At 39.3% G+C, this 11,795-nt stretch overlaps 1 protein-coding gene across 1 annotated transcript in view; it reads left to right on the top strand.

The window, feature by feature from the left end:
- COL24A1 (collagen type XXIV alpha 1 chain) overlaps positions 1-11,795 on the top strand; it is a 331,774-nt gene that overhangs the window by 193,482 nt on the left and 126,497 nt on the right. The window contains exons 5-8 of the mRNA XM_081008493.1: positions 2,022-2,075; positions 5,830-5,883; positions 9,160-9,213; positions 10,055-10,108. Coding sequence (XP_080864619.1) covers positions 2,022-2,075; positions 5,830-5,883; positions 9,160-9,213; positions 10,055-10,108 — 216 coding nt within the window. The remainder of the gene's footprint in view (positions 1-2,021; positions 2,076-5,829; positions 5,884-9,159; positions 9,214-10,054; positions 10,109-11,795) is intronic.

The raw sequence follows: 11,795 nt of genomic DNA, 5'->3' as shown, positions 1-11,795 counted from the left end.
GTTAAATGAACAGCAGCTATTTAAATAATCATTTTCAGAATGCTTCTGTGATATATTCTACATGTAATTATGTTATTGTGTTATTTGAATTTCTCGACAGAATCATTTTAAAGTGTAGCAATGTATCTCTAAATATGAGAGAGAGAGATGTGAAGAATGTTTGTTTCAGTTCTAGGGCTTTAGTTTATTCAGGAACACTGAAAACAGAAACGTTTTAAGGCAGCTTGCAACTATAGCTTTTATTTTGTATGTGATGTGTATTTGCTAGAAATCCAGACGGCGGAATTCTGTATAGCAGTGTTACTTCTTGCAGCCACGTGCAGAAAGCATGATCAGAGATGTTCGAAAAATTAAAAGCAAACAAACTAATGGAGAAACCAGATGTTTCACTGAGATTTAGTGTACATAGCAATAGTACGTGATTGCTGATGGCCAAAAACGAATTTCAGCTCCCTTGCTGTTCCGCTATTGAGTTAAAGTAGCATAGCTAATTCAGTTCACCTTCCTCCTACTCTGTCAACATCTTTACCAAACGTTTGCAACACTAATCTTTGCCTAAAATCTGTTCCCCGGGCATCCCACTGAGGAAGATTCAAGCTGGCTTTGTAGAGAGGCCTGTTACTGGTATATGCATTCTAGCAGAGACCACCAAGGCTGCCCTAGCACCTGAAGCTAGTTGTGCAGATACGTAGCCATGCCAGGAGCAGCAATTGGGGGGCGGGGGGAGTGAGAGAAGGAAGCAGTTTGCCTGATATTGTTATAAGCTCTTGTCCTCTGCTCTAAACCAAATCACACGTGTGCTAGAATGGAAGGGATGGAGCAGGAGAGTGGAAGCCCACTCTCTGCCGCTTGCAGGGTAGATTCCTGCAGGATCAAGCAGGTGTTTCAACTAGAAGGAAGCTGCCCTAGAGCAAGTCAAACCATTTGGTCCATCTAACCCACTACTGATGGGCTTGTTTTGCTGCTGAAACTCTGAACCACCAGGGACCTTGCAGACACCCCTCCCTGGCAATTCATAAGACCTTCTGAGAAGACCCTCTGGTCATTTGATTGTCACTTGGTGACAGCACAGAAACGCATCTTCTCGGTGGTAGCATCTCCCCTATGGAGTGCCCTCACTTGGGTAGTTCCAGCTACCTAATCCTTTTTGTTGAAGATGTCATGGATTTGAACATGGGACCTTATGCAGGCACCGCTGTACTGTGGAGTTGCCACTTGCTCCCCATTCCCAGTTGGGGCCCTCAATCTCTGCTTCATCTTGCAGAGAGCTGCTGCTGCTGCTGCTCAGGGATGGATCTCCACAAGAGTAAGAAGTGACCAAGAGTCCTGGGCAGAAAATGGCAATATCCCTCTTAAAGAAGGGACACAAAGACTGATAATGCAGATGTATATGCACAGTTGTTCTTGGGCAGCTTCCAGTCATAGGTCCTTGTTTTGCAAGAGTGGGATTTGGGTCGGGATGAGAGTGGAATGTGATCTTCATTCTGTGGTTCTGTACTAACTTTCACAATTCAGAAATTTGGTTTTTCTTATCCCTGTGGCATCTTTAAAAGGGGGGTAGATGTTCACAGATTTAAAAGCTGCAAATGGACCTTTTAAGCAGAGGTTGAATAGCCACCTGCCATGTATAATCTAGTTGAGTTTCCTGCATTGCAGGGGTTGGACTAGATGACACTCGGGATCCCTTCCAACTCAGTTCTGTGATTCTATGATTAAATATTTCGCAATCTTAATCTCCATATGGTGGCCTCCAGATGTTTTGGGCTACAACTCTCATCAGTGCCAGTCAGCATGGCCAATAGTTAGGGATGGTGAGAATCACTGCAGTGGTTATTTCCAGCAATGCCTTTTCCTCTTTCAAAGAACACACAGTAAAAATAATCTCATGCAATTCAGTGTGTCTAAATGTTGTCGAAATAGGATGTGTTGAGTTACACTTATTGCCAGAGTTCATTCATTTGTTTGATGTTAGCTTTAACCTGTTTGTTTGTTTGTTTGTTTGTTTGTTTGTTTACCTCTAGGGACCCCAAGGTTCTCCAGGATTACCTGGTCCAGCAGGGAAAAGAGGTCCAAGGGTAAGTAAAGGCTGATCTGTTGTTCCTAAAACATGATTGTTAATGATCAAATGGGACGCTATAACTCTGACTCTTCTCATAGGCTCATAACAAATTAAGTGCAGAAAGCTTTGTTGTCAATTATCATGATATGGCATGTGTTGAAATAAGAAATAGACAAAGCAGTACTTTTTGCTTTGCACTTCCACTGAACGTTGGTTTGCTGCTACACTAATCCTTATGTTTTTCAGTCTTCTCATCGTCTGTGACTCTGCAACCTAAAGGTCATGTTCATTTGGTTGTTGGAATGAAGGGGAGTGGGCTTCCTAGATCACTGCATTCCAGAGCTAGAGAGTAAAAAACAATGAAGGAGGAATTATCCACAGCTGGAGAGAGGAAAAGCTGCCTTAGGAATATATAGTGTACCTTCTTAGCAGGATAATGCAGTCATACTTTGAACGACTGCAAGAAAATTCTACCCCTTCTAAATACCCCTTGAAATGCCCAGGATTATACCCTTTCAAAAGAAAAGCCTAAATTCTGTTTCAACGCAGCTCATTTTGCAATTATAGAAATTAAGCAAAGTTCCATTAAAGCACATAATGTGGCTTACCTGACCTAATGCAATATTTGGTAGTTTTTGTCTCTGAGAGCTTTGAATATTTGGGCAACTCTTGGGGCAGTGGTCAAATTATTAGAGGCAGTAGGCTTTTAATGAAATACACTTTCCATGGGTATCTGGTTTGCTACTGTGAGAAAAGGATACTGGATTGGAAGCGCCCTCTTATAAACTTATGCTCTTAAGTGGAGAAGGAGGGAATGAGGACCTAAAATGTGGGGAAAGGTGATCCATTAAATAAGTATCCTGCTTATCCATTAAACATTAATCTTTGATTTGTATCCTTTGCCCAGTTGGGTCAATATGCAGCCACTTTAGTTGTCCAATCAATGTGGAGATGCCTTTAGTTAAAGTTACATAATTCTGTCCATTTCTAACGTAAAATAAAACCTCACTGGTTTATGGAATTTCTCACATGAAAATGAAGTTAAAGGACGCTTTGATGATTTCACACAAAACAAGGCAAGTCAAAAAATTCTGAAGCATTTGACAGCTGTTTACTTGATCTTGTTTTTTGCCTATTCAAGAGTGGCTGTTTTTAACAATGCAATTCTGAGTATGTTACAAACTCCAAGGTTACTTTTATTTCAGAGTAACACTTCCCACTTCTGAAACAGCAAGTTATAGCACTTTATGAACCTTTTTCAGCAGTGCTTTTTCTCTTGTACATCCCTGGGTTATCCCTGAAATTTCCTTTAAAAATCCCTAAAATTTACCTGAATATGTCACAAATGGTGTGACCAACATTTCGACGTTCCAATGGCAAGACCGTTAGTTGCAAATGAGTTGACATCTTTAAGAAGTACCTTTCAGCATGTTATAATTAGCAAAAACTAACTCATCAAGTAAACAATGGCACTGATGCAGAGATTCCCACATGTATTGGCAAGCTGCATGTGAAGATCTCCTTGCCAAATGACTGAAGGTGTCAATTTTGGCAGCCCTTATTAACTGCTGTAAGGAGAGGGAAGAGAAAAAAGATTCCAATAACGTTCAGCAGTATCAGAGTTGGCTGCACTGACTGATTATTTGGGCTGAGCATATGTGGTGCAGAAACGCACATGGCGCAGAACTCCACAGCACTCTCATTGCGTTTGGACCCATTCCTAACAGGTGGCCTCTATACAAAGGAGCGTGTTTCTGCACATGGATTAATTAATCTTTCTGGATTAGCATAATGATCTGGAATTTGGTGTTGCTGAAATCACTGGGACTTGATTATTTCATCTCATTTTCATAAATCAAGACTTGCACGAGTGTGTGGAAAGTTACTTGAACTAGCATAAGTGAAACATATCCAGAAACTGAATTGAATATGTTTGAATAGCACCTCTGTTCAAATATATACTTATATTTATATACATCACAAATAGAACTATGGGGTTCTACTTTTCTACATACTTCTATTTGGGTAGGAGCAGAACACTTCCTACTGACCCCTCTCTCTATTTATATTTTATTTTTCCTGGGGGGAAATATACAACATGTTGAACCTCTGATAATTTATCATTCTCTTGCTAATTGTGTTTTAAGTGCACCTCTTACATTTGACTTCCCGTAGTATGGTTTTCTCTGAAATGTTAAAAGAGATTTTTTGTTAACTTGTGTTGCTTTGTGTTTGACTTTCTTCATTGATGTTTTATTCTGGCTTCATTCATTTGATGTTTTAATGTAGATTGTAAGCCCCTTTGAGGTTTCCCCCCCCTTAAAAAATATAAAGCGGTATGATAATGATAATATATTACTATTTCTCAGTCCTGGGCAGTGTGGTGGGGCTGTGCCATTCATCTGACCTCTCTCTGACTGAGTTGGTACTACTTGGGCAGAGAAGGGGAGGGGGTGTCTCAGTGCCACCTTGCCAGTAGGAATGGCAGGTTGGCTCCTCAGGCACTTTTGCACTTCACTATCCAGCTTTCAGCGGCGACTTAGCAATCCTGCCCTACCACCCGCTACTGCTGCTACTTCATTATCTGTTACTTAACATGGTGGGGGCCAAGTTGAAAGTTAAATAAATCACTAGGATCTTGCTGAGCAGGGTGATGATACAGGGCCACATAAACCAGCCATTTGCGTATTGGAAGAGAATATGTAGAAATAGCTGAGGGTAGACTGAGAGACTGAAAGAAGGGCTGAGCAAGAGGTTGGCCCCTCTACTGACTTGACAGTTGAGGGTGCCATAAGCATGGCGGCCTCACTTAGGCCCTACTTTGTTAGTCAAGGAGGGCCAATTGTGTGAATGGAATAACCCTGCTTTGCCTGTTTTTCTTTTATTTATTGTACAACTCTATTCACCAGTTAAACAAAGAATAGCTAAACAGGGGAAAGCAACAGTCTAAAACAAACAAACAAACTTCATTGTATAAAAATCCAACCCAATCAGGCAGCGGTAAAGAAATCATATATTGCTGAATCATATTCCAGAGAAGACCTCTGTGGATATGCTGCTATATATATTTTTTATTTTTTTCATCTATTTGTATTGCTTTAATACATGAAATATTGCAAATATTCAGCATGTCCATTTTATTATTCTTATCAAACAAGGCCCTGAATCAGTTGCTCGTGCTGTAAGAAGCTCTGTGTGAATGGTGTATAGGAACAACTATTTCTCAGTCATATCTCTCAGGCTTCCCTCTCCAGAGACATTTGCTAGATGTCCTATGTTCTTTCAACGTTTAACTAGTTTTGAGTTGGCATTCAGTCTGAGAGGGGAGAAGGGAGAAACTTTTGATAACTATTCTTTTGCTGCAGTTCACCTGATGCGTTTTATTAGGATTTTTCTTTTTAAATTTTTTATTATTACTGCATTTTTATTTGAGCACGTTTCATTGGCTGGCTGGGTATTTCAGGTAGAAAGGTAAAGTAGAGATAGTTTAAATGATTTAATTGAGAACTGTTTTATTGGGTCTGTTCAATGGAGAAAGGGAGGATAATCTTAACCATAATAATCACAGTAATAGCAACTAAATAATATAGGGAATAAGGCCGTTAGCGGGTTATTAACTTGTTTGGGGCTTTTTTTGGGAGAACCCCCCCCCCCCCTACGCTATTGACTATTGAACTAATGATCTTTCAGAACGGCTGTTTGTTATTTTTTACACAAAGCACTCCTTTACTCTTACTATTTTGTGTAACCTTTCCTCTCGCTTTCTGTAGGGTATTCCAGGTCCACACGGGAACCCAGGGCTACCGGGGCTGCCTGGTCCCAAGGTATGCTAACACATGAACAAAACTGCTGTGTGAATCCAATGATCTTCTGCTATGTCCATGTTTGGAATGGTTAAAACCTGCTTGCACAGAAATTAGTCATGTATTTGGTTTATAAATGAAGTCCTGACTATAAATGGTTCTCAGCAAATATAGCTTGTAAACAGAAGTGCAAGACTGAGTGCAAGCAGACAGTACTGTAGAATTTTTAAAAATGCCCAAAGAATTAAATATTGATATGGATTTTGCTCCTTTAAGTCATCATTAATTTTTGTAAGTGAGAACCGTTTCAGATGGAAAACGTCACCAAATTGCGTCAAAGATTCAGTGATGGTTAAACTGGAAAGACAATATTAAGCTTTGATAGATTAAGGCCTAGCAAGCGACTCCGAACTCAAACCAGAGGAGCGCAAGCTACGTAAATAGTTTTGGACAGATTTGTGCCGTTGTGGAATGCCTTCAGCTCATATTTAGTTATAACAGTTTGATAGATACGTTGGAGGGGGTTGGGTAGGGGGAAACGCAGCCCCAACCATGATTTGTTTTAGTGTGATTCCTCATGGCAGGAATCTGACCTGTAGTGACAGGTGTTAAAAATTGCCCCGGGCCAAGAAAATATATCAAATAAGGCTCTCACAGTTTGACATTGTAAAACAAAGTAGCCCATGATTGTTGGGGCGCCCTCTTATTAGCATCTGGTGTTTTAAGAGCAGGTAAGTGGAATATGTAAAGTTCACTAGTTCTATCTGTGTGGGTTTTACGGTGAGTTAAAATATAGACAGACCAATCGGAAGCTGTTGCAAGCTGCTTGTTGGACATATCCTATGACGTTCTTTTTCAGTGACAAGGTCGCTCGTATTTTGAGGTAAAATGTTGGCTTCACCAAAACCAGTGTTTAAGGCTCTGTTGGTTCTAACATTACTGGGCGTTTGTTGGTGTGTGTTTTTGTACTTAATTAGTTCAGAAAGCAAGAATTGCTTTGTACTTGCTCCATGGGGTTTTTGTGTCTTTTGTAATCCCAATTCCTGCTGATTTCTTAGTCCAAGGGCAGTTATTTATTAATCAGCCACAGATTAATTATTTAACACATTAATATTCAGTGGCTATATATTTTATATGCATGGCAAATCTTTCGATAAGGGTCAGTATACAAATCTAATAAATAAACAAATAAATAATGGCAAAATAGCAGCTGGGTGGTAGATTACATGGGTGATACATTAGAAAGTATTGGAAGAAGAACCTATACACTGGGCCTTTCTGCACTTACCAATAATAAAAATTATAATAATTTATAATGGTATAGTTGCTGGTTGTTGATTTTTGGGAGTTTATTGGCATGGTGCCATACAACATCATCATTTTTCAGCCACTATTAATGTGCTAAAAAAAACCCACCCCTGTTTTTCCTTCTACTGCAAAAAATCCAACATTTGTGAAAGCTCAATATTTTCATTTCATTTGTACAAGCATCCCCCCCCCCTTTTCTGTGTGAAGGCAATGAGAGGTGATAGCTATTGTTTTAGAGACATCTATTTAATGCCACTTCCCTTTGACTGGAGCAAGCTGTCAGTTTGCAAGCTATTTAGTTCAGAGAAGAGATACAGCAAATCGTAAATGGAGTTCAGAGACTAGCTGTTGCTCAGGCAGACACACATAGTTCCTCTCATCTGAACAAACCATTCTAGGGCAAACTAAATGTACAAAGAGCCAAGTCCCACTACCTTCCATTTAATTGCTGCCCCTGTTTATTGACAGCTGACTGAGGTTAAAACTCTCAGGGGTTAGTTAGGTCATTTGCTATCATGCGTGTAAGATTATAGTGCATTGTATAGTTTTATTTTTGGTCTTATTTCTGGTCTGTTGCCTAAAATAAAAAAAACTAGTTAATGCGAGGTTGAAACCTGGATGTTGGCACTTTGCCTACTATAGGAGGGAGCAGGAAGCAAGTTGTGATGTTCCTTCTCATCCTTTACTGTTTTTTGATTGACATTATTACTATATCCTTCAGGGGGTTTTTTTCCTCTTTAGTACTGACAAAATCCATCAGCTGCCTTTTTTCAGGATTTGGACGTATACAAAACGGAACATGTCATGACATATATATTATTAGAATGCAAAACAAAGCAACATATACTCCTCCTTCTATGACCCAAACCCAGGAAATAACAGAAGAGGAAAAAGTGAAGAATGGTGATTGAGTTAGTGAATGAGAGAAGGAATTGGAAAAAAACACACCAGAGACATCCAGAATAGGCAGTGCTTTTTTGTGACAGTAGTCACTGTCAGCACCTCTAGTTTGGTTGCCCATGGCAGCCATTTTGGGCTGGCACCCACAGCACTTCTATCATATATGAGTAGTGGCACCTTAAAAAAAAAAAAATTCCCCAATGAGAATTAGAATTCGGACCAAACACCATTGAATGTAGTGTAGGCATTGTGCCTGCTGTTTATCAGATGTTGCTTCTGTCTGGCAACTGGTGACTGTATCACCAAAACTCACATTGAGGAAGTTGTAGCTCCATGGAAAGCTAGTGTTGCCTCAATGCCAGTTGCTGCTCAAATTACTACTAACAATTTGTAGGTCTCGACATACTGATTCAGGGTGCCGAACACTTTTTAATCACCCCTGTTCTTCCAATTGTAATAATATGTAGAGACTTAATGGTGTAGTCTTATTCAGATTTACTTATTGTGTTCAATGGGGCAACTGTGTTTGGGATTGCAGCCACAGAACCATTTTGCATGTTCTTTTACCATGTTGCCTATTCAACAACTATGATGAAATGTGTGTTTCAGATAATTTCTGGTACTATATTGGTTAAGTTTAAACTAGTTTGCAGAGGCCAGAAATATATACTTTGCTGCATTCTTGTAGATGTGAAACCCAAGTCATCCATTAAAAAAAAAACTCCAGAGGTTCTGACATGGTAAATGCATGTGTAAAACCATTGATGTATGGCATTAATTTTGGGACACAATGGCCTACTTAATTAGTTGATTTCCATTATACCATTTAAAAAAAGAAAATCATAATTTTATTAATCTAGATTTTCACGGTATCTTACAAAAGAGAACCATGAAACAAATATAAAACAGATCAAAAACATCAGAAACAAAAACTATCGTAGCAACAGTAAACATACAAAAAAGTAGATATAAAATCAGTTAAAATCCTGGGCACGTTTTAGACATTATAATTATCCGTATCTCCTAAGTAATGATAGCTATCATATGTTGTTGTTGTTTTCAACTCTTTATTTAATTTCTCAACCACAGGGTCCCAAAGGTGATCCAGGATTCTCCCCAGGACAAGCAAAACGTGGGGAAAAGGTAACTAGTTTAATTTTTTGAGAGCCATCCCCACAAATGTTTGAAATTTTGCCAATATTCTTATACTCATGACGTAAAATTTAAGTCTCTCCTTAATGTTTTCGGTAATAAACTACAGGTAGCTTGTTTATACTGGGGGATTTGCAGATTGGAGGAAAACATTTATATTTTATTGTTAGATACAAATCAGAACTAGTGCCAAAGTCAGAGTTGTGTTAAAGCAGACATCAAAAGCAGGTGTAGAAATACCCTTTCTTGCCTTGAAGCTCCATCTGAATCTGTATCTGGAAAGCCTAATAACCCTAGCTACATTGTTCAGAAAAATGGTGCTAGATCAACTCAAATCTCGTTTCAATATGTTCAATGGTGCTCGTGTAAATCAGAGTTCTGAGAAAATAAGGTGGCATGGTGGGCAACCTAGCTAAGTCATAGAATGCATTCTTCATGTGCAGAAAAGCTCCAGGTTCAATTGGTAGTCTCTTGCTTGAAAAAGTATCCAGGTAGCAATAGAAAAGAATTTTTTCCTCACTGGGAATGCCAAGGATTGAACCCTGAACCTCCTGCATGCAAGGCACGTGCTGTGCCATGGAGATATGGCTTCTGTATTGTCTTTTGGAGATATTGCTGATGATTTACTCAGGTTCTGTGCATACTGAATGGTGTTGTGTGGGTTTGCTTGTGTTGAACAGGCTGGGGAGGTGGGAGACTCCTGTGGTGACTGAATGGCTCTATCTTTAGGGAGGGGAACATAGTGGCCTTTATCATGTCTTCCAGCCTATGATTTCATCCCTCCCCAATATTGTGACAGGTTACAATAATTGTTTGAATTCTGAAATTACAGGGCGATACAGGACTAATAGGCTTGCCAGGCCTTGTAGGCATCAAAGGTGAAAAGGTAAGGTGTTGTTTTTTAAAATTTATTATTATTATTATTATTATTATTATTATCATCATCAACAACAACAACAACTTTCAGTGCTATTACTAGAAGTCTACAAACAGAGAATGCTTGAGGCTTATGTACACACAGAGTTTCAGTGTGTGGAAGGGTTTCCTTACAGACCAGTGCAAAGCTGTCCATGAATAAGATTGCTAGTGAACAAACAGAGCTTTGGATCAGAGCTCTAGTTACAGGTAGGTAGCCGTGTTGGTCTGCCATAGTTGAAACAAAATTTAAAAATTCCTTCCAGTAGCACCTTAGAGACCAACTAAGTTTGTTATTGGTGTGTATCTGAAGAAGTGTGCATGCACACGAAAGCTCATACCAATAACAAACTTAGTTGGTCTCTAAGGTGCTACTGGAAGGAATTTTTTATTTTGGATCAGAGCGTAATTGTTCAGTGACGATTGTGGCTCTCAAGTCTTGATCAATATCTTTTTCCAGAAGCCTTTTAAAAAATAATTTGCCACAAAACCCTATCTACAGCAATGTCAATTTTTTGAATGCGTCAACTTCGGAAAACATGAGATTGTGGGAATTCAGCAAGTGGAATTTTGTTCTAATATTTGATTTTACGGGGATCTAATGTCCCTTCAGTGACTGATTGCCATGGGATCCTCAAGCTTGTTCTGTTTTAGCTTTTGTCACAGAGGTTAGCTAAATGAACGCTTATGGAAGGCAGTTTTTCCACTGTACGCGGCAGCAAACAAGAAATGGAATTGCAGTTGTTTTAATTTCTCGGCGCTGAAATTTAGTGCTATAATCATTCGCTTTGTGCCACAGTTGACATGCTTTCTAGGCTGACAGCATAGAGATCTTTGCCACATCTGTGTGCTAATTTAGCAAATGATATCCATTAACCTTGCTATGAGGAGCTGCTTGTAAAAAGTGAAGCATTTTGAACTGAACAAAACTACAGTTCTGTCCTTTCCCATTTCCTCTACCATCTGAGTAGAAAATAGCAGGGCCGCCGGTAGATTTACTGGAAGTACGTGCTGCAGTGGTCCTTTAAAAGTTCCAATGTAAGTTATGTTCTAAAACCACAAGGGTGATGCATGTTTATCCATCGAAATAGCTTTCATACATCACAAGAACCAAAATCTTTTAAATGTGCTTTTATTCACTTTACCATAGAGTTTGAGCAGTAATTTCTGTAGTAAAATTCTTTCATGGTGCCTTGGCTACTGTAGAAAAAAATTATGAAGTTCAAATATGAGGGGTGATGGGAAGATGAGGAAAAAGTTATTGGCTAAACCAAGCACGTCCAAAGTCCGTTTCAGGGGCCTAATCTGACCGGTTTTATCCGGGTCTTGTGGCAGTTTATTTATTGGTGTCAAATCCTAAAAACGCTCAGCAACTTTGGTCGACCCTCACGCATGTTCACTTCTGGCCCTCTTTGAAAAAGGTTTGGGCACCCCTGGGCTAAACAATAATAACGTGTTGTACAAGGAAATATGTTCTTATTGTTAGGCTTAATGAATCCAATTAAAACATGTTGGTGACCATGCTTTTGTCTCAAGATCTGTTAGTCTGCTTTTTATTTTGAGACATAATTTCAAAACTTCCTCACTTCCAAAAACGACGCATGTAGATTATCCCAAAATGGTGTGCGCTGACTAAGACTCTTTAAGTGATCTTAAAG

The sequence above is a fragment of the Podarcis pityusensis genome, assembly GCF_964106645.2.
Source record: "Podarcis pityusensis genome assembly, chromosome: 6".
In the NCBI taxonomy this organism is placed as follows: Eukaryota; Metazoa; Chordata; class Lepidosauria; order Squamata; family Lacertidae; genus Podarcis; species Podarcis pityusensis.
Note: the sequence above shows the minus strand (reverse complement) of the source record. Positions and strands in the feature narration are given on the sequence as shown.